The sequence below is a fragment of the Neofelis nebulosa genome, chromosome 17 (assembly GCF_028018385.1).
Source record: "Neofelis nebulosa isolate mNeoNeb1 chromosome 17, mNeoNeb1.pri, whole genome shotgun sequence".
Lineage (NCBI taxonomy): Eukaryota > Metazoa > Chordata > Mammalia > Carnivora > Felidae > Neofelis > Neofelis nebulosa.
In genome coordinates, this window is record NC_080798.1 from 10,807,304 (window position 1) to 10,829,851 (window position 22,548).

The following is a 22,548-nucleotide window of genomic DNA, read 5'->3' on the forward strand; positions in this document are numbered from 1 at the left end:
CATGTGAATAGCATGGGTGACGGACAAAAGGGTGGGAGTAGCCGGAGTGGGGGGCAGAGAATCCTAGTGTCTGTCACATTGTGTGGGGCCTCATGGGCCATGGTGAGGATTTGGGTTTTTACTTCGAGGGAGGTGGGAGCCATGGGAGAATTCTGAGCACAAGAGGGACTTAGGAGGTTTTTTTTTGGGGGGGGGAGGTGAAAGGGTTAACAGCTCTATTGAGATATAAGTCACATATCTGGGTGCCTGGGTATCTCAGTCGGTTAAGCTTCTGACTCTTTATCTCAATTCAGGTCTTGATCTCAGGGTTGTGAGTTCAAGCCCCCAGCTGGGCTCCACGCTGGGCGTGAATCCTACTCAACAAATAAAAAAGTCAAGGGGCACCTGGGTGGCCCAACTCTTGGTTTCAGTTCAGGTCATGATCTCTCAGTTCTTGAGTTCGAGCCCCGCTTGGGGCTCTGGGCTGATGGCATGGAGCCTGCTTGGGATTCTTCTCTCTCTCTCTCTCTCTCTCTCTCTCTCTCTCAAAATAAATACACATTTTTTAAAACGTTGAGATACAATTCACAGACCATAACATTCACCCAAATCGAGTTCAGTGGCTTTTAGTGCGTTCACAGAGTTGTACAACTCTCCCCACAATCAATTGAAGAATATTTCCATCCCAATAAGAATATTTCCATCCAGTATCTCCAGCCCCTGACAACCACTCACCTACTCTCTCTGTCTCTGTATTTTGGCCCATTCTGGACATTTCATACAAAGGGAATCATGCAATAAGTGACCTTTTGTGGCCGACCTCTTTCACTCCGCATGATGTTTTCAAAGTTCATCCACATGGGAGCACGTACCACGGCTTGATTTCTTTTTCCCGCCGAATGATCGTCCATTGTCTGGACGGACACACCACATTGAAGCTTTTCCGCTCCTCGGCGGATGGACATGTGGGTTGTTTCCACTTTGGGGCTATTATGACCAAAGCCGCAGGGAAACATTCAGGTACAAGTGTTTGGAGGTATGTGTTCATTTCTTTTATGTCGATACCTGGGGACTGGAATTGCTGGGTCCTACGGTGACTCTTTAGCCTGTTAAAGAACTGCCAGGCTGTCTCCTACCCTGGCTGTGCCGTTTTCCTTCCCACCTCCTCGCCAACACGGGCTATTATCTGGGGGCTCCCTTTCAAACAGGGTCCCTCTGGCTGCTCTGTGGGGCCCCGGATGAGGGAAGCCAGCGAGGAACTGTGGCTGGACCGGAGTGCCAGCCGCAGAGGAGGCGAGAAGTGACTGCAAGCCGGAGTTCATGGCAGTCGTAGCTGAGCCTGCAGTAGGAGGGGGTTTGGCGGATGGGGCTCAGTGTTGGACGCGCCGAGTGTGAGACACCCGCGGACACCCAGCCGGGAATATACAGTGGGCCATTGGGTATGGGACGCTAGAACCACTCCTGGCGTTCACGGCCCATTTCTTGAATAAAGTCAAAGCGGAAGCCGAATCCAGGGTCTCAGTTTCCCCCTCCGGAAAATGGGCACGATAGCACCACTGACTGCTAGGCTCTCACGAGGCCGGGGCGAACTCCTGGGCAGCACAAGGCGGGATTGCACGTCTGAAAACTGAAGTTACACGTCGGGTGGAAAGACGGCTGGGGGCTGCAGCTCCGGCGAGAAAGGGAGGGCATTTAGGTACGGTTCGAACAGCGTCCGTCCGTCTTCCCCCCCCCACCCCTCCCCCCACACACCCCCCGGCGTCTGGCCGCCGTCAGAAAGCAGGATAGGAGATTGGGTCGTCACCCTGGCTTCCCCCACTCTCAGCTGGGTTTCCTCCTTGGGGGCGGCCGGGGCCAAAGTCGCTGATGGAAACCAGCTGCGGGAGGCGCAGAGGCTCGGCGCACGCCCAGGCCCCTCCCCGGCGCCGGCAGGCCCCCCCCGCTGAGGGGGGAGGACGAGGGCGCCCTGGCTCCCCTCCCCCCTTCCGCAGCCGGGCCCGGGGCCCTGGCACGTCCGGCGCGCCTGATGCTTTCCAGATGTGAGCCCGGTTCCCTTCCCCCACCTGGCCCTGGGGCTTCTGCGGGGTGGCGGGGGGAAGCGGGGAGTCAGGGTCGGATACCCTCAGATCACCGGCACCCGGGCGGTGTCCCCTCCCCGCTCGGCTCGCGTCCCCATCCAGTCGGCCAAAACCGCGTAGGGAAGAAGGGCTGACGGCGAGGAGAAGCTCCCTCCAGGGCCTCCCCCTGCTCCCCCAACGCCCGCCCCTTGGGGCGCGCCTCAGCCAGCCCACGCCCCTCCTGGCCCGCCCCCCCCGGACGCGCCCCTTGGGGGAACCCCGCCCCTCACCACGCCCCTCAGCATCGCCCCTAGGCCACGCCCCCGGGGCCCGCCCCGCAAGCCCCACCTCCGCCACCGTCCCCGGCGGGAGGCTTGGTCTGCGAGTTGGTGTCTCCGTGCGCTTCTGTGCGTGTCTCTCGGGTGTCGCTGTTTGTCGGTCCCTGTCTCGGCCTCTCCATTTCTGTGTGTCTCTCCTCTATCCTGCATGTCTCTGTCTCTCTGTCTTTGCGATCCTCGGCCTGTCTCTGTCTCACCTAGTCCCTAGGTCTCTATCTCTCCAAATTTGTCTCTGCGTCCCCGTCTCTGTCGGCCTCTCCCTGCATCTCTCTCCCCTCCTCTTTGAATTTCTCCTGTCCCGGTGCGTCTTCAGTTCTCTCCCTCTGGCCTGCAGCCCCGCCACCCTGCTGTGTCCCGGCGTCCCTCCCAGGTCTGCGTCCCCCGCCGGCCCCGCGGGGACGCCCTGCCCTCCCAATTTCCACCTCCGCCTACGGCTTTGGTGTCGGCGGGCCGCGGGCGCCCCCGTGTGGCCATCGGGGGCTGTCACGAGAGGCCCGAGGGTTGGGTATGGGCGCCCCCAGGGGTGTGACCAGTGCAAGACAGAGACCCTGTGGGTGCCCCTGGTGACCCCGGGGAACGGCGTGCGACGCCAAGAGACTGTGTGAGCGTGTACTACCGCGAGCTTGTGACGTTGTGTGTGTGGCTGTGTGACCTGGTGACATTTTGTGACAACCAGAAATGGTGTGTCTGTGACACCGTGTGTTACGCAGAGAGGCTGTGTGCGACTGAGTGTGTGACATGAGGTCGTGACACGCAGGTGGCTGTGGGGGACGCCGTGAGGCTGGATGTGCCTGCGACACCATTTGGGGGACTGTGACATCAGGAGGCCGGATGTGACAGCGAGAGGTTGTAGGGCACAGTGTGCAACATGGGGAGGACACGAGGGCTATGGGGGTCACAGGGTGACAGGGCGAATGAGTGTGACACACCCAGAGGTGGCGTGAGAAGGCAGCGTGACGGGCCCCGGGCAATGGGTGTGACAGAGGGACCACGTGAGTGTGACCGTGTGTGTCCGCCACGCTGGTCAACTGTGAGAAACTGACGATGTGCGACACACGGCAGGTGGGACAGCGAGAGAGGCAGCGCGCCACTGTGCGGGGCACTCGGAGATGACAATACGAGAGAGACCTTGTGCGTGTGTGTCCCTAACATACTGGGTGACGGTGAAAGCGCGGGTGAAGTTGCCACCGGCTGTGAACACGACAGAGAGAAGTTCCAACCGCGTGTCAAGGTGTGTGACGTCTTGAGACATGGCGTGTGACGCGGCCGAGCTGTGTGTGCCCATCTGAGACAGCGTGTCTGGCTGCGGCGCGTGAGGCGGCATCGGTGATGCTGGGCCACACGAGGAGAGACGGGGAGCCCCCGTGCGTGGCGCTGGGGGGAGGGGGAGGGGCCGCGACTGTGACGAGCGAGCGCGGGTCAGTCGTGAGACTGTGTGGCCCCCGCCGCCGCGCGCGGGACAGAGCGTGCACGTCGATCTGAGGGACGGCGAGGGTGAGCCTGTGTGCTGGGAGGGGTGGTCTGTGACGGGACGACGCAGGTGGCCGGCGGGACGGGGTGGGAGAGCACGTGTGCTGGAGGGGCCGCGCGGGACCCGCATCCGAGGTCCGGGGGACATGGGGACAAGTGCAGAGCGTGGGGCAGGCACCCTTGAAGACTGTCTTTCCCTGCGAGTGAGCGTGTGCGTGCGTGTTTGAGAGGGACAGAGGCAGAGATGGAGAGGGGGACGGACAGAGAGAGGGGACCCAAAGAAACAGACCCAAGGCGGTGGGGGGGGGGGGCGGGACAGCGGTGGTGGCAGCAAGGAGGAGGCGGGCCCTCAGGGGCTGCGCCTCGGGGGAGGGGGCGGGGCGGACTAGGGAGCGTGGGGGGGAGGGGAGGGGGACCCAGACTCGGTCTCCCAGGCTCTGCCACCTGCCTGCCATCCCGGCCCTGAGCAGCAACAGGTAGGAGGCTCCGGTCTCACCCCACGGCGGATCCCTCTGCCCCATCGCAGCCGCCATCTGTCCCCCTAGGAATGAATGAATGCGTGAATGAATGACTTCCTACGTCTGCGTCTCCACCAGCCTGTCTCTCCCCAGCCCCTCCATCCCCCTCTCTCTGTCCCCCTGTCCCCTCTCTCCTCTGTCCCTTTATCCAACCCCCCCCACCCCACGCCTCTCTCTGCCCCTCTATCGTTGTGCCTTCCACTGTCCTTCCATGTGCCCCTCCCTCTATCCTTTCCCACCCCCTCTCTCCACCCCTCCTGGACCCTCCACCTCCCCTTCTCTGTCCCTGCCCTGTCCCTTCATCCCCTCTGTCCCCCCCTGGATCACTCTTTTTTTTTTTGACCCCTCTCCTTGTCCCCCCTCCCCCCACATCGCTTCATCCCTCCACCTCTCTCTCCCGCGCCCCAGTCTCTTTATTTCTTCCGTGCCTCGGTCTTTCTGTCACTCTGTGGCTCCCTCTGCCCCTCCATGTGTCCCTCTCTCCATCCTCTCTGCCCCTCTCCCAGTCATGGCCGAGTTGCCCGCCGCACCCCACCCCCAGCCCTCTCTTGGGCGGCTAATGAGCAGAGGCGCCTTTGAGGTGGCCAGGCCGGGCGTGGGGGAGCTCCCCAAGGGGGCCGGAGGGGGCAGCTGCTGCCAAGGCCCTAATGAGGCCCCCTCTGCGCCCTTCCCGCCGCGATCTTAATTCCTTGTTCTCCCCGAGCCGCCGCTAATTGGCCTGGGGAGGGCCCCCCTCCTGGCTCATGCTCTGTCCCCGGGGGCTGAGGACACCTGGATCCCGATCCAGCACCTGTGGCCCTGTTCTTTGGTCCCTCCCTCCACCTGCCAGGCAGCCTTATCACCGGACTTCCCTCGGGCCTTCCCTCGCCCGTCTTTGTCCTTCCCTCCATCTAGGTACCCCGTCTCTGCACCCCTCCATCCCTCCTCTGGCCCCTCCGGCCCTCCCTTGGCCTGCCTCTCGGTCGCCCATCTGTAGGTCCCTTCATTCCTCCTCTTTTCTCTGGTTTCCTGTCCCTCCCTCCACCTCCGGGCGCCCCATCCGTACGCTCTTCCATCCACACCCCTGTCGCCGGGTCCCACTACCGCTGCCACCCCTGCCTGGGGACCCCGGCTTGTCCTAGCCTACCCCGTCAGCCCCTACTCCCGCCCGGCGTTTAAACCCTTCCCCGCCCTTAGCCATGTCCAACAACATGGCCAAGATCGCGGAGGCCCGCAAGACGGTGGAACAGCTGAAGCTGGAGGTGAACATCGACCGCATGAAGGTGCGGGGTGGGCTTGGGGAGGCCGGAGGGAGCTGCGGGGCCGGGGGCCGGACCCCGCGCTGTTGGAGGCGGGGCCCGCGGGAAGACCCTCTCCGGAACTGGGCGGGACCCGGGGGCGGGGCGGGGCCGGGAAGGGGCGGGGCGGGGCCGGGAAGGGGCGGGGCGGGGGCGGGGCTTTGGGCGGAGAAAGGACCGCGCGCCCCGGCGTCCGCAGGTGTCGCAGGCGGCGGCCGAGCTCCTGGCCTTCTGCGAGACGCACGCCAAAGACGACCCGCTGGTGACGCCGGTCCCCGCCGCAGAGAACCCCTTCCGCGACAAGCGCCTCTTTTGCGTCCTGCTCTGAGTCTTCGCGACAGCTTACCCCCTCCCTCGCCAAAGAGTGAATCCAATAAACGTGGCGGCTGTGGTGGTACCTGTGCTTTTGGGGAAACTGAGGCACGCACAGAGCCTGGGGCCATCACGGGGGACCCTGTCCCTCCACGGCCCTCCTGAGTGTGTTTGCAGTGTGTTAGGGGTGAGGATGTGTGGCGTGGGGGGGGGCGTTGTGGATGGGGAGGGTGTACCGGAGGAAGTGAGCACCCCGGACTCTGACCTGCACTGGGCCCTCCGCGACCCTGAATTTATTTAATCATCCCCACAGCCCCAGAAGGCAGCTGGCTACTTGCATAGTGTCCATTTTGCAGGGGAGGAAACTGAGCCAAAGGAGGTTCCCTCACTCCAAGTTACACAGCTGGGAGGTAATGAGGGGTAGACTGTGGCCTCCAGCGCTGAACCCCCGAACCCCTGAGCTGGCCCCTCTCCTCTCCAGGAGCCCCCATGCCCACCCCCCCTTTCCCTCTCCCTGAGTGACTCCACCCCCTGCCACGGGCTTACCTCTGTCCGTAGCACTGACCTCTGTTCATTCATTTGTCCCGTTCATTCTTCCAAGCCCTCCCTGAGGACCTACCTACCTGCTCTGTGACCAGCCCTGTTCTGGGTGAAGCCGGGGACATAGTTGGGACCGAGACAGCCCTTGGCTTTGCCCTCTTGCGGCTCAGAATCCAATAGGAGACCCAGACCTGTCCCCAGATAGTGATGACCCAGACAGGGCAGGGCTGGGGTCGGGGAGCTCCGAGGGAGCGCTTGACTCAGGTTGGGCGTCGGGGAGGGCTTCCTGGAGGAGGGGACATCTGAGCTGGGACATGGTGGTAATAACACTTGGGGACCCAGAGGAGAGAGAAGCGTGGCTGGAGGGAGAGGAGACAAATTGAGGTGTGACGTTCCTCCCTTTGGTGGTTATTTTCTTTGTTCTGGGGACACAGGGCTGCCTCAGTCACAGTTCCTGCCCTGTGTTTCTCACTTCACACGTTGGTGGCCCACAGGACATTTATAGACTGCAGTTTTATATATATATATATATATATATATATATATATATATATATATTTTTTTTTTTTTTTTTTTTTTTTTTTTTTTTTGTTCTCTACTTTTGGCCTACATAACGTTTAAAAATGTTCTTGACTTGGTTGCCAAATTGAAAAATAGGAGTACTTCACATAAAAGTCCTTATTTCTGGCTTCTCCCAAATCGGAAGTTCTGGTGACCTCAGGCCTGCCTAAGCCCTCGGGGTGACCCAGAGGCTGGGGGATGGGACACGGGCTTCGGGGTTCACCAGAGTCTCTGCCCCTGTCCTACCGTCTCCTGGTCCCAGGGGGTTCTTACCCCGGCGTGAAGAGAGTGGGAAATGTCTTGAAGGTCGAAAATGAGGAGACGCAGACCGCAGACCCGGTGAGGTGGCTGGAGGGCCACTGAGTTAGAGACACCCCCCCCCCCCCCCCCGCCCCAGGGTCCTCACATACTTCCTCTTCTCTCCAGAGTAACACCTGTGCTCCTCAGCTTGGGGCTACCGGGGTGGGGGGGGGGTTGCTGGGCCCCTGGACCTGGATGGAGCCCCCTCACTGGGCCTCCCCTCCCTAGAGGGGGCCATGCGTGCTTCTGGCGAGCGCTCCATTATTCACATCGGATTGGGGTCCCCTGGGCCCCAACTCTGAGCTTCCTGCTGGATCGAGCCAGAAGCTTCTGTAATTACATCTCCCTCCTGCCTCCCACCTCTCAGCCGTCTCCAGCCCCGTTGCATCATGTCTGTGGGAGCCCCGGGGGAGACTGGGGACAGAGAGAGCCAAGGATGAGCTGGGGAGGAGGGGTGCCGGGAGGGAAGTTGCCAGAGGATTCTGGAATTTCTCAGACCCGGCCTCCTTGCCTCTTAGAACCTGAAAGGCGAAGGAATCTCCAATTGCAGGACCTCAGAGGGCCGGCATGCTGGAGTCTTTCAACCCCGGGGGGCCAGAATCCTCTTCCCCTGTCCGGCTAGGATCCAGAGCTCTGCACCTCACGAGCGTAAGGATCTCTTGAGCCTAGACTGTTGGGATTTTTGGACCCTTTCAGCTTCGAAATCTTGGGGCTGTATAGCGGAGATCCCTTCTCCTGACTTCCTGACCCCGTGTGGGGAAGGGAGGGTGGGCAGGAAGGGAGGTCTACCTGGAGGAGGCGGGGGAGGCCGGATGAGCCGGACAGAGCAGGTCCCGGGCGACCAGCATCCATGCGTGCAAATCTGGATAATCTTGTTAGCGGGTATGACTTGGGAGCACTGGCTTCTGGTGACCCGCTGCTCTATCCGGCCAGCCCCAGCTGTGAGGTCAGCTCTGCGGTCAGAGCCAGGCCAAGAGGCAGAGAGGTGACCGCCTGGGGAAGTGATTGCTGTCAGCAGTCCCCTCCCTCTTCACCCCCAACCCCGAGGGCTGCCCCTGTCAGGCTGTCTTCCCTCTGTACCCCACAGGCCCTGAGCAGTGCTTGGTTCTGCTGAAGGGGTCTGGGGGCGGGGTGGCCCCAAGCCACAACTGTGACCATCACTTCCTGGAGTCCTGTTTCTGAAGCCCCAACCTCACTTAATTGTTGGATAACCCCTTCCCTCCCCCCCCCCCCCAAAGACCCGGTTTATCCCCATGTTTCAGACGTGGCATCAGGCACAGGGCGGTGACATCACCTGGCCAGTGGGGGCTTGAGGTGGGAGTGGGGGCCGACGGATGAGCTCTTCCAGAAGCGACTGGAGGTGTCGGGAGGGGGCTTGCAGGACGGAAGTGAGGGGCGCACCCCCCACCCCCCGCAAAGGCAGGGCAGGGATGACAGGGGAGAGCCCCCTGGAGCAGGGGTGAGAGGCAGAGTCTGGCGGGTAGGCAAGGGCCCATTTGCGGTGCAGGAAAGGGCGGTGGGCAGAGGAAAAGGGCCTCTGACTGAAGGTGTTGGGACCTGCCGATGAGGGACAGGTCAGGATGGGCACACAGTGGCTCCTTGCAGCAGCCAGAGGGCACAGGAGGACAGGAAGGCTTGGCAGGTGTCAGAGCTGACGCGGCTGTGCTCACTCCTGTCTGTGCGTGGGGCGGGGAGGGCTACAGGGTGGGTCCATCTTTCTCCCTTCTCCCGGGGCAAGGTCAGGAGGCTGGGAGCCAAGAGAGGGTTGGGCCCAGGGCAAGGGGGGGACGTGAGTTCAGCCGCAAGGCCAGATGCGGCCCAGGCAGGCAGCCGGAGGCCTTGGCCAACAAGCAGGGGTGGGGGAGACCTGGGGGGCGCAGATGACTCAGGGGAGGGCCTGCCGGTCCAGGCTCCAGCTCTGACCTTCCTCTCCCTCCCCGCTCCCCTTGCCGCACACTGAGGGGGGGCCGTGCCTCGGAGCCCCTCTGGGGCCCTCCCCCTGGGCACACAGTTAAGCGGGTGGGAGTCTGTGGAAGGAATAACGACCGCCAGCAGCTACCTGAGGGCTGCCTGGAGGCGGGTGGGGTGGCTTCTGCCCCCACTGTCCACACCACACCCCCAGCAAGAGCGAGGCAGCCACTCGAGGAAGGAGGACATCAGGGCTGAGCTAGACCAAGTCGTTGTCCGGAGTCACACAGCAAGTGGCCGGCGGGTGGCGGAGGGGGGGTGCTTCCAGAACCCGTGTCTTCCCAAGACGCCGGGCAGCAAACCTTCCCTTGCAAACCGACGCGGGAGACACAGCCACGAAGAGGCCCATGGGCCCGCGGTACCCAGGCGCCGACACCCACAACAAGACGCGTCAGCAGACACCAATGGGCAAGTGGACCTTCGAGGAAAGGGACACCAGAGTGCACACACACACACACACACACTCACAGCGCTCTTCCAAGGCTCACCCGGGTGACACTAATCCCGCACAGACCCGCACGTGAAGGTCACACGTCCACCACGGTCCCTGGCACACCCCGCCCCCGGGTGCCCACCCTGCCCCCCGGTGCCCACCCCCACCCCCACCCCCCCCGCCCGGCCCCACCCTGCCCAGGTTCTGTGCCGGCCGGCGCCAGCTGTCCCTGGGCTGTCCTCTCCTCTGCCCCTCTGTCCGCGGTCCTTCTGGGGACGCCTGAGTCGCGTTCGACCAGTGCGAGAGGGAGGAGGCTGACTCACCCCCCCCCCCCCCCCGGGGCGGCTCCTTCCCACGGTTCCCCCGCCCGTGGAAGCCGCCTGCCCCCTCATAGCACAGCTGGGGTGACCTTTCACCCCAAGGCACCTGCAGGAAGAGGAACCCTTTGTGGCCCTTGCTGCAGGCGTGGCCCCAGCTGGGCAGGATGTCAGGGTTCCCGGAAAGTAAGTGGAAGTGTGTCCAGCACTGACATTGGCCCCGGGACAACCGGCCCCCAGTGGCACAGGTGGATAAACTGAGGCCTGGAGGGGGGGCAGGGTGTGTGAGGCCTCACTGGGCATGGGAGCAGAGTGGACTTCCTGAACGCTTCACGTCCCCAGTGGGGACAGGAAGCCAGTGGGAGGGAGGCTCCAGGAACCGGAGCTACCCCCGCCCCCCCCCCCCCCAACTCCCCTGATGCTTCGACAGGACAGAAGCCTGCCAGGCGTCATCTTTCATTAATATGATACAACTTCCTGAGTTCCCTCTGGTCTGTCTGGGGACCGCAGAGCATGGGGCGGTGGCAGGTTGGTGGGGGGGGGGGAACCACATAGCTAGGAGGCCTGAGGCCCATACACACGGGCGCCCCCCCTCTCAGAGCCTCTGCTATGGCTGGAACTGAGGCCGGAAGCCGGGATGCCAGCTGGGCACGGGAGATAGGGAGAGGGGGAGAAGGGGTGCGGGGGTTGTGGTCACTGAGGGGCCTGGGTACAGAGAGGGGAAGTCTGCAGCTAATCCCTCCTGGCCTTGGACATGAGGCAACACGGGCACAGGCTCTCTCCTTGTGACAAAGGGGGCTCTGGGATGGGCCACTGGCCGCGGTTGGCCGCCAGGCCCGTGAAGCTGGTGTTAGCGGTGGGATGGGGACAGGACAGTTAGTTAGTGGTGGGATGGGGACAGGAGCTCAGGGCAAATGGAGTTTGTCATCCCTCTAACTCAAACGGGCCTCCCCTAAGGGGTATCCGACAGGGTCTCGGGCCCTTAGGGGCGGGGAGGCTGAATGGGGAGCCGTTGACTCAGTGGGAACCAGGACCCGTTACCGGCTGTGCTGGCAGCTGGGACACGCAGGCCGACCACACTGGCCCGAGGGCGGCGGTGGCCGGGGGTGTGTTTGGGGTGTGGGAGAGAACCATGTGACAGTGATGTTGGAGTCTTGGACTGCTGTCTGTGGCCAGAATTATTCCTGGAAGTCAAGGTCACCAGAGCTTGGCCTAAGGGCCTGGGATTGCTGGAGCAAGAAGCCGGAAGGTGGGAGGGCGCTCCCCTTTGGTGCTCTTGGAAGCCCTGGGTCCCCCCGAACCCCCCACTCCCCCCCACACCCGACGGCGGGGACACCAAGTCCCAAGTCCCTCGAATCCCTCTTCCCAGACTCAGCTGGCTGGGTGAGCTTGAAAGTTGGGATGGGCTCCAGGGACTGGCATTTTTTCCTCTGGCTCGGCCACCTCCTTCTCCAGCCTTCTGGAAGGAGCGAATTGTGTCCGGGGAACAGAGATCGCAGTAATGCCTGTAAAACACTACATCGGGGAGGAATTTCCTGGTCATTTCTCAATCCCTGGGCAGTGTCCTAACCCCGGGGCCCAGAGCCCAGAATGGATCCCAGAGGCCACCCCCAGACGGCCTCTCGGACCGGTCAGCTGTGCCCCTTAGGTCTTGTCCCGGTGTGCCCCCGAGTGTGACATTCAGTGGTCCCCACGCAGGGCCACCAGGGAAGGGAGAAGAGCAGAGAGAGACCCTCCTGCGAGGAAGTGGCAGGTGGCTCAGTGAGGGCACCTGGACCGGGCAGGGGAGATGGACAGAGCCCGAGGTTGGGGAGGGGTGCCTCTAGAGCAAGCAGGGGAGGGGAAGGCGGGGCAGAGGGAGGAAATGAAAAAGCCGGGGCCAGGCGAGGAGGGAGGGAGGGAGGGAGGAGGAGGGAAGCAGGGAGAAGCTGACACACACAGACCAACACAGACAGACACAGACCTCGGCTGACAGGAGAGCGGGGGACAGAGGAGGCACTGAGAGAGAAGGCAGACAGAGGTGCGGTGAGGAGGGGAGAGAGGGAGAGGCAGAGGCAGAGAAGGGGTGGGCAAGGGAGAGGACAGAACCGGGAGAGGGAAGGGGGAAAGACAGGGAGAGAGAGGAGAGAGGCAGACAGACCGACTGGTGGACCTTGGGGTTGACCATGGGGAGGGCGGTGGGCATCTGAGTGGGGCTCGGGGGGGCAGACCCGGCTCCCCCTCACCTCCCCCCCCCGCCCCCCTCGGGACCCCTCTAGTCCAGGAGGCAGGGGGGATGGCGGATTCGTGCAGGAACCTCACCTACGTGCGGGACTCAGTGGGCCCAGCCACCAGCACCCTGATGTTCGTGGCGGGCGTGGTGGGCAACGGGCTGGCACTAGGCATCTTGGGGGCGCGGCGACGGTCACGCCCCTCGGCCTTCACCGTGCTGGTCACCGGACTGGCCGTCACCGACCTGCTGGGCACTTGCTTCCTGAGCCCCGCGGTGTTCGTGACCTACGCCCGCAACAGCTCGCTGCTGGGCCTGGCCCGGGGCCGCCCCACGCTCTGCGACACCTTCGCCTTCGCCATGACCTTCTTCGGCCTGGCCTCCACGCTCATTCTCTTCGCCATGGCCGTGGAGCGCTGCCTGGCGCTCAGCCACCCCTACGTCTACGCCCAGCTGGACGGGCCGCGCTGCGCCCGCCTGGCCCTGCCTGCCGTCTACGCCTTCTGCACCTTCTTCTGTTCGCTGCCCCTGCTGGGCCTGGGCCAACATCAGCAGTACTGCCCGGGGAGCTGGTGCTTCATCCGGATGCGCGCCACGGAGCCGGGCGGCTGCGCCTTCTCGCTGGCCTACGCCAGCCTCGTGGCCCTGCTGGTGGCCGCCATCGTCCTCTGCAACAGCTCCGTCACCCTGAGCCTCTGCCGCATGTATCGCCGGCAGAGGCGCCACCAGGGCTCGCTGGTGCCCGGGCCCCGGGCGGGAGAGGACGAGGTTGACCACCTGATTCTGCTGGCTCTCATGACGGGCATCATGGCTGTGTGCTCCCTGCCTCTCACGGTGAGTCCTCTCCGCAGCTGGAGGGGGAGGGGGAGGGGGAGGGGGAGGGCGGCCCCCGGCTCTGTCCTCCAGCGGTTGTGCCCGTTTCACGGATGGGGACGCTGAGACACCCCCCCCCCCCCGACGAGGCCGGAGGCTTTGTCCGTGGCCAAGCAACTCCCAGCTTTCCGGAGAAGTCTCTCCGCCCCCCCCTCCCGTGCTTCTGCCCTCTTGGACCCCTGCTGACCCCTGGTCTCCCAGCCTTGCGCATCTCCGGCACCCCTCCAAACACACCCCAACCTTCCCCTACCCCCGCGGTGATGACAAGGTCCACGGTTCATCGCGCGCCTGCTCTGGGTCCACCCTGTGCTCTGCGGTTTACAAATTCTCTCCGGAATAATCTTCGAATGACCCGTTGCACCCATTCCACAAGCACTTAGCAAGGAACGGAACAAAGTTCCTGTCCCGTCGCTGTTTTTACCGGTGGAGGGTCATGTGTCTTGCCCACATTCACACAGAGCCAGGTCTGGACCCCAGATTCCAGGGTCTGCTTCCCCCCCCCCCCCCCCCCCGGCTCCGGCCCTTCCCACCCCAGCCCCACTCTCCCAGCCTTGCCCCTTCCCTGCGGAGCCCCTTGCCTGCTTCTCCAGGGAACTGGAACGTGGCAACGCCACCTGGTCATCCGGCCCTGTATTCTGGGCCTCGGCTTCTCTTTCTGTAAAATGCGAGGGCTGGGCTAGATTTGGGGGCCATCCAACCTTAGGGGGCGGGGGTTACGGACAACTCAGAGGCTGGAAGGTGTGGACACACACACACACACACACACACACACACGCAGGGGCCACAGCCCCGGGACACACCCACACAACCCCAGCTCTGTCCCTCTAGGCTGGTACTTTCCTGGGACTTTCTCTCCCTCCGCGCCCCGGATGCATTTCTCACTTAGGTTACATCTTATCTTATTTCCTTCCTTTTCTAAAGGGCGCCCCTCCCTCATTCCTGCCAGCGACCCAAGTGGAAGGCGGGGCGTGAGGGCGGGGGCGTGGGGGAGGGTGGGGGGTTCACGGGTGCTTCTTAATGCCCTCGCCCTGTCCCCAGGTCCGAGGCTTCACCCAGGCCATCGCCCCGGACAGCAGCGAGGTGGGGGACCTCCTGGCCTTCCGGTTCAACGCCTTCAACCCCATCCTCGACCCCTGGGTCTTCATCCTCTTCCGCAAGGCTGTCTTCCAGAGGCTCAGGACCTGGTTGTGCTGCCTCTGCCCCAGGCCTGCCCACGGCGACTCGCAGACACCCCTCTCCCGGCCCGCCTCGGGGAGGAAGGACTCAAGGGCCCCCACTGCTCTTGGGGGGAAGGAGGAGAGATGGGTGCCCCTGTCAGCCTGGGGCGAGGGGCGGGGGGGACGCTTACCCCAGGCACAGCGATCCGCCAGCACCACGGGAACGTCATCCAAAGAGGGGTCGGCGGCAGCCTGCTCCCTCTGCTGACCCGGCTGCCGCGATCTCCTGCCCTGTGTCCCGGAAGCAGGAGCCGGACACACAGGGGCGGCACGGCCGCTGGTGGACAAGCGGGGATGGGTCTCGGGGTGCTTGTCTGCTGGAATCTCGACCCCCTGGATGCGGGGGGTGATCAGCTGCTATTCCCCTATGTCTCCTTCTTCAGGGTGGCCACGGCAGGCTCTGGGAGAAGAGGGAGGGACAGAGGGGACGTTTGTCCTGGAACACAAAAAGAACAGGTCTCTCAAAATAACTGGGGGCCTGGCCGGCCCGCTCTGGTCCTCGCTTGCCCATCTATCTCACTGTCTAAATATTTAGAGGGCGGGAAAGTTCCCAGAAGCTTCTGTGCAGTCAGGTCTGCTCTGGTTCAGGTTCTGGCTCTGATCCTCATCCCTTCGGGGTGCTTGGCTGGCCCGCCCCCAAACCCCAGGGGACATCCCTGCCCTCTCCCAGGCCACTCCAAAAGCCACCCTCTCTGCTGCCTCATGAGAACCAGAGATTCTTGGACAAGCTCCCTGCCTCCCCTCACTCCTGATTTCCCATCAGACGTGGAAGAGATGGGGCGGGGGCGGGGGGAACCGGAGGAAGGAGAGATTGTCATATGCTAGGTGGCACTCTGGACACGTGCCTGGGAAGCTGCATGGCTTGGTGGCCTGCGAGATGTGGACTGCGGGGGCGGGAGCCCGGGTGCCGGCGGAGACGAGGGCGGCCCGAGGACAAAGGCACGGGAGTTACGGATCCCAGGGACCACCCGGGCACAGGGACGCAGACCCAAGTCCCTGTGCCCGTCCCTGAGTAAACAGCCGCCCGCTTACTTACAAAGCCTGACCTCAGCTCACGTGTCCTCGGAGCCCTCACAAAAATGTCATTGATTCATTCCACAAATAGCGGGCACTGACTCTGCAGGTATTGGAGACCCTAGACCAGTCTCTGCCCCGCCCCGGGACTCCGCTGGGGTGATCGCCAGCCTTTTGGCTTCTGGCTTCAAGGCCGTCGCCTGCCCACCGAGAGGCCCAAGATCAAGGGTGCTTGAGAGGGAGCTGACTGACAGGAAAGGAAGTGGTGTTTGGGGTGGTAGGCGGTGAACAGAGGGACAGCCAGGACAGCCTTTTCCCCCCAGCCCCTCCCAGTTCCCCTTTGTAGTTGCTCTAGGGTTAAACCATAAACATGTACCTGGGGAGGGACCGGAGAGGGAGGCATGGGCCTCCCATAGAGATAACAGCAGCTGACATCATTGAGTCCTCTGCTCTGCCGGGGGGGGGGGGGGGGGGGTGCACCCTCTCTCCAGCCTGCTCTTATTGGAGCCTTTCCACAGAAGCTGGAGTCAAGGCCCAGAGAGGACAATCGCCAGCCTTGGGTCACACAGCGAGGAGGAAGCACAGTCTAAGGGTGCAGTTGATCTTTCTATCTCCGGAACCCAGCTCGCTTGGCTAGTGGCGGTGCCTCCCTGGGCCCTGGCTTCCTTTTGTGCAGAAGGGCGATGATAACGTAGTATTCAGTTCACAGGGCTGTGCTCAGGATTACCCCGTTCCCCCAGGAAAGCAGCGTAGCACAGTGCTTTCCTGGAATAAATACACCAAGACGCGTTACTGTTACTGCCGTCCTTGCCGCTGCTATTGTTGTCTGTGGCTTGAAACGTGGGTTGAGAAAAAGCAACACTTTGCTTCCGTTGTTTCCCCATTTCTTTTCTTTTCTTTTTTTTTTCCCCAGCCACTATGATTTGAATCACATTACCGGAGAAAGAGGGGTGTCTGGGAGAGTTAAAAAATAGGTCCAGACGATCGTCTTTAATGGCCATGGGCTTCCTTTCGGGGTGATCAAAACGTTCTGGAACTAGGTAGCGTCGATGGTTGTACAACACTGAAAATATACTAAACGTCTCTGAATTGTACGCGTTAAAATGGTACATTTTATGTTATGGGCATTCACCACGATAAAAAAAAATGCTAAACAAAATGCTAACGTGATGCTAAAAAAATGCTTAAAAAAATCGAGCGTGTGTAGAAACTTTTATGACAGTCTTGCCAGAGTGACCTCTTGGTTGAATTTAATAATCAAAAACTTGACTTGTACAAAAACCAAACGGGGGGCCAAGAAACATCAGGTGGTCTGGCCTTTGTCGCCAAACCTGGCCCAGCCTAAGTGAGAACCCACCCAAAGGGCCCTTGGAGGGCGGTGGAGAAAGGATGGGGTGGGGGGTGGAGGGATTGCAGAGGCGCATTTTGGGTTGGAGGCAAGGGAAAGGGGGCCTGCCTGTCCAGGCAAGACCCCCAGGGGGCGCCCGTCTCCTCTCTCTGTGCTGTCTAGGAAAGTGGGTCAGTTCTATCTGGCCTCTTAGGGCTCCCTCAATGGCAGCACAGGGCTGGGCAGTTGAACCCACAGCTTCCAAGCCTGAGGTGGGTGTTATTGTCATCCCCATTTTTCAGATTTGGCTTAAAGGGAAGTGAAGATTAAATACCTAAGATGGCTTTTTTTTTTTTTTTTTTTAATGTTCATTTTGAGGTGGGGGAGGGGCAGAGAGTGACGGAGAGAGAATCCCAAGCAGGCTCTGAGCTGGCGGTCATCGCAGAGCCCAAGGTGGGGCTCGATCCCACCAACCGTGAGATCATGATCTGAGCCGAAATCAAGAGTCGGACGGCGCCCCTTGGGGCTGGTTTTCTGCTGGTTTTTAACCACCAGGCCTGACTTCTCAAGAGTCTGTCCCCGCTCTGCATCCCACTGTTTAATCGCCGACCCCATCACCTCATCTTCCAGGCCAGGGGTTTTCAAGCATTCCTCGCCCCAGCTCCCAGCAGCCCCCCCGGGATGATTTGGAAACTCCTCTCCTGAAGCTGGTGTCCTGACCCCTGACCGCCTGTGTATTCTCTTCCACAGTCCGCGGCCCAGCGGTCATTCCCCTGCTTGCCAAGCTCGAGGGCTCCCTCTGGTGGCGGCCAAGGGACAGCTCCCTCCCTGTCTTCTCAGCCACAGCAGACAACCAAGGTTTCCCCGAGAGCCTGCGCAAGACCTATGTGGCCTCCACCCCTTTGTTTATTGAGCTCACCCTTCCTGGAACAGTGTTTCCCCTTTTCCAACCCTCAAAAGCACCCTGGCCCTTCAGGTCCTGCTTAAACTATTCCTTCTCCTTTTTTCTTCTTAAAAATTTTGTTTTTAAGTAATCCCTACACCCAAAGTGGGGTTTGAACTCACAACCCTGAGATCAAGAGTTGCACATTCCACCACCCGAGCCAGCCAGGCGCCCCACTCCTCTTCGCAGAAGACTCACTCACTCCTATCTCAGCACTCTCGGCACTTTTTGGGCAGGTCGAGACTGTGGTGCTGGGGACACGGCAGTGACAGAGACGGCCCTGGCCCTGTTCTCCTGGGGCCCATAGTCCAGAGTGGGCGGGGCTGAGAGATGGGGGGTGGGGTGCAGTCTACGGGGACACCAGGGAGGGCTTCTTGGAGGAGGGGGTGGCTGAGTGGGACCTGAGGATTGCAAGAAAGTGAGCCCGGGAAAGAGGAATGTTTCTGTTGTGCTCAAGGTGCTGTCTCTGGCCTCAGCCTCCTGCTCATCATTAACTCAACAGATTCCCTGGAGCCCCCTGGGTGGGGGGAGGGGGCCCAAGGCTGCTCTGTGCCTGCTGGGGATATGGCAGTGACAGGACGCCACCTTGGCCCCATCTCACTCACTTCCCAGTTGGACGACGTCACAGAACTAAGCCTCACGATAAGCAGAAAAGATACAAACTTGCAAGCTGGGATGTGCTGAGAGCACAGCACAGGCATCTGGGAGAGCAGAGCGAGGGGCCTGCCTAGCATGGAGTGGGTGTCAGGAAGCGAAGGAGACTTTGTTCATTTATAACTTCATTTTAGTCATTTTGGACTTCCTCCGGGAAGGCACTCGGCCTGGCCCACAGATGGGACTGGTGCGCGCGTACAAACACACACACACATACACTGGTCTCCACCAGGGGCAACTCTTGGGGGCTTTCTACAGCCATTGCCCCACCTGCTGGTCACACTGGGGATGACACTTAGTGGTCCCAGTGGCCACTACGGGGGGGGGGGGGGGGAGGGGGGAAAGTGAGGGGGCCCTGGGTGGGCGCCCCCCTCCCCCCCCCCCCCCCCCGCTGGGTCACCTCGGCTAGTCACCTTCGAAGGACAGGTTTGAGCTGGCCTGGCAGACCTGCGAGTCTGAACTGGAAATGATTCCCATTCCAAACATCTCTCTACTCGGGGCTGGAGTCATCTCCCTCAGTGCCTGCCCTGTGTCCATTAGAAGCTCTGAGTGCCGTCTACGTGTCTTTGATTAATAAAGAATGGGAAAGCGAAGTCATGATTATTTAATAACGCAGCCTGTCTGGGAGTAAAAGTCTTTCAAAACATAGGGCCCAAGGGGGAAAAACGATGACAGGCACTAGAGCAGGGCAGGCAGTGCGAGGCGAGGCGGTGGTTAAAAGCATTGGCTGTTTGGGAATCTGAATGATCTGGGGTTTGGGGACCCGGTTCGGCCACGTCCAAGAGGTGTGGTGCGGGAGGCTTTACCCGCCCGGGGCCCTCCAGATTTTGATCATTATTTTCGGGCCAGATGCCCCGGCGCAGAGCATGTGCACCCCAACTGGGTGCGGAGTCTCGTTCGGACTCAATCTCGCCCGTGCGCCAGTTAAATGAGACGTGTCTAGAAAGTGGTTGGCACAGCCCTCTGAAGTCGGTGGGTTTTTTTTCTTTAAATATATTTCTTTAATGTTTACTTTTGAGAGAGAGCATGAGCAGGGGAGGGGCAGAGGGAGAAGGAGAGAGAAGTGGACTCACTCGAAGCGGGGCTCGAACTCCTGAACCGTGAGATCATGACCTGAGCTGAAGGTGGACGCTCAACTGACTGAGCCACCCGCACCCCTATTTTTTTTTAAATACCAGTTTTATTTTTTTGAGAGAGAGAGGGCACAACTGAGCGGGAGGCAGAGAGAGAGAGAGCAAGAGGGAGAGAGAACTGGGATTCACTTGAAGCGGGTCTCGAACTCGTGAACCATGAGATCATGACCTGAGCCGAAGTCAGATGCTTAACCGACTAAGCCACCCAGGCGCTCTGAAGTGGATGTTTTTATGATCTCCCTTTTATGGGATCATTACTATTTTCCATTTTGCAGAATGGTAAACTGAGGCCCACAGGTTATCAGGTAGGAAGTGGCACAGACGGACCGACCTTGAGGTTTGGCGAGCCCGCGGACTCTCTGTAGCGAGGGCTCGCACGGCTTGGAGCCCAGTTCCGTGGGTCACCAAAACTTGTCTTCCTCTCAACTGTGAGACCAGAATTTTCCACAGGTGTCCTGGCAGCTAAGAGGGCAGCTGCCCTCTCGGGGGTAGGGGAGGGGGGCAGGCTCTCATCCATCACACTCCACCTTCTCCACTGCGCCAGAAGGCAAACCACAGCCAGAGGGTAGAAAAAGGGGGCCCAGAAGCTGGGGCTCTGGAAGAATGGCCTGCTGCTCCCGACTTGCGCACCCACGGCGCTGGGCTCTGGTGACTGGCCCACGGCGGGAAGGCCCAGCCCTGGCCTGATGTCTCTGCCGCCAGGAAGGCCCCCGAGGTTGGGCCCCGCTGCTGGCCTTCTCTGACCTCCCAAGGCCAGGGATGGGGCAGCGAAAAGTAGTTGTTTTAAAATTCCACTCGGTTCAGTCCGTTTCCCTCCTGCCAGGTGGAGGAGGTGGAGTGTGGGCGGGTCAGAAGTTAGACCCTGTCCGTTAACGGTTCATCCCCTGCACCCCCGGGGAACGGGGAGCAGGTGGGATTTGCAGTCGGGGGCGGGGCTCATGTTTTGCGGAGAGGATGGTTCCGTGCCTCCCCTACGGAACCACCGGGCCCCAGCCCTTGTTTCTTCGTGCCCCTGTGTCATTCGGGACTCGTTTCAAATCTCGTCCCGCACCCTCGTGCCCTCTCGCCCTCTCCCAGTGAATGTCACCTCTTCCCCAGAGCACCCTGAGAATCCCCCAGCTGGGCCGCAGCCAGTTTGCTGTTGCCAGCTTGGGTCTGCCTCCTTGCTGTTCCCTGGGACAGCCTCCCTCCCAGCGTGAGCGCTCATCCTTTGGGTCTGGGTCTCAGCTCGATGGGACGGGATGCTCTCATGGCCCGAACTGGCCTCAGGCTTTCTGGCCTCATCTCGGGCCCCCTCGCCGGCCGGATACAGGGGTCGGTGCACCCCCATCACTATGGTGAGCGCGCAAAGTTGATGGGCCACACTGCCGGATCAGTATCCTGCCCTCAACGACCCGGACCCGTGAAATCTGGCTCGGATCAGAACTCCGGCTCAGAGGTCCCCTCTCGGCAGCCAGTGACAAGGACGAGGCTCTTGAGTGAGCATGGAGGAAAGGCTCTTCCAGGGCAGGGCTGCAGGGCCCACGCAGGGAGCAGGCCCAGAAATAGAGGCGAGAGGGGAAGACCCAAGTCAGGTAGTCACTGTATTTTATTGGAAAACATTGATATATATTTTTCTTCACAGCTTGAACTGAACACAATATTGCCCGGTTTAAAAAAAAAAAAAACAACAAAAAAAACAAAACAAACAAACCAAAACCTAAACCAAAACACTCCGAAAATGTCCACAGCCTCACGCCTACCTGCCCTTAACCCTCAGCTCTTGGCTGGGTCTCCCACTACGCCCCGTCCCTCCCCTCCCCTCCCCAGAGGCTGGGAGCCAGAGGGTGGGTGAGGAGATTCTCAAAGCTGGGCAGGTCCCAAGAAAAGCCACTTGAACGACCTGGGGGCGGGGTGTGTGTGTGTGTGGGGGGGGGGGGGGGGGCAAGATGAACTGAACAGAAAAAGGAAAAGAAGAATCCAGACGACCGAACTGCCCACATTGACTTACTTGTCCCAGAGGCGAAAATCAGAAGCAAGGTCACGGATCATGCTCTCCGCTGGGGGAGTGTGGGGGCAGGCAGGCGGGCGAGGGGAGAGAGGGCACAGAGACAGCACAGATGTTAAGGAGCCAACCAAGTCACCACGGAGAAGCGGGAGGGGCCGGCTGGCCAGTCCTCCGGGCAGCTAGCCGACAACACCGTTTTATTGCAGGTATGTTCTCTCGAGAGTGTGGTGGGGCTCGCCTTCCCTCTCCCCACCTTTCGGCTAGCCCGGCAGGGTCTTTGACAGAATTAGTTTTAAGGGGCATAAAGAAAAAAAGAAAGAAAAAAGAAAACCAAACCCAAAGGATAACCTGTACATTACAAAGCAACATCCCCACATCCGTCCCAGCGAGGGGACCTCGGTGCGGGCGGGCGGGCGCCTCACGGCGGAGCGGCATGGGACGTTAGCACCAGGTATTTACAGAACAGCCGGAGATCGCTTTCGAAACACGGGTGTGGACAACCTGCAGAGCGGCCCGGCCGAGCGGCCCCCACCCAGCCCGACCTCAGGAAGTCGATCGGATGGTTTCAGAACAGCGGCCGATGGGATCTGAGTGTGGTCCGCTCTGTCCGTCCCCTTCGGCGAGTCGGCCCCCTCGAATGGTAAAAGAACGCCGGCTTCCGGGACTCCCTTGCCCCTCGACCCCCTCCTGGGCCACAGCCAGTCAATACCACAACTCCTCAACTCCCCCCAAGTCCTTCTGGAACGCCTCTCTCGGCACCCCTGCCCCAAAAGGCTGCCGGGATGTGCACACGGAATCACGGGGCTGGTTGCATGCAACAGTAAAAGGCATGCTCTTCTGTCCGGGTGAGGCCCCGTCCCCTCCCTAGCAGGTCCCGGGACGGGGCTGGCAGCCACCCGGCACCCAAAATAAGATGACACACGAAAGGAAACAAACCAAAACGGAGGAGAGCCACCCGGGCTGGAGGAGGAGGGCAGAGGCTCCCCTCAGGGGAACGGGGCTTCGTCTTATGAACGCATCAGGCCTCGGAAGATGTGAATGGAGGGGGGGAGGGAGAAAGGAAGGGACGGTGGGCACGGGAGGGAGGAGGCTCAAGGAGGGAGAAAGAGCAATCATGCAGC

General features: G+C 61.1%; 2 protein-coding genes across 8 annotated transcripts; both read left to right on the forward strand.

Annotated features, from left to right (window-relative positions):
* Positions 1–526: 526 nt before the first annotated feature.
* On the forward strand, positions 527–6,036 carry GNG8 (G protein subunit gamma 8). Of its 7 annotated transcripts, none has more exons than XM_058707336.1 (3): positions 527–1,015; positions 5,539–5,624; positions 5,839–6,036. In XM_058707336.1, exons 2-3 carry the CDS (start codon positions 5,541–5,543, stop codon positions 5,965–5,967), a joined length of 213 nt encoding a protein of 70 aa, XP_058563319.1. In that variant the 5' UTR covers positions 527–1,015; positions 5,539–5,540; the 3' UTR covers positions 5,968–6,036. The 7 variants fall into 7 exon arrangements, with proteins under 7 accessions (XP_058563319.1, XP_058563315.1, XP_058563320.1 ...); XM_058707332.1 differs by having other exon boundaries at positions 528–1,019; XM_058707337.1 differs by lacking the exon at positions 527–1,015 and adding an exon at positions 2,389–2,443.
* Positions 6,037–11,995: 5,959 nt separating this feature from the next.
* On the forward strand, positions 11,996–16,253 carry PTGIR (prostaglandin I2 receptor). Its single transcript, XM_058707100.1, has 2 exons — positions 11,996–13,113; positions 14,191–16,253. The coding sequence occupies exons 1-2, from the start codon at positions 12,346–12,348 to the stop codon at positions 14,575–14,577; spliced, it is 1,155 nt and encodes a 384-aa protein (XP_058563083.1). The 5' UTR covers positions 11,996–12,345; the 3' UTR covers positions 14,578–16,253.
* Positions 16,254–22,548: the final 6,295 nt, after the last annotated feature.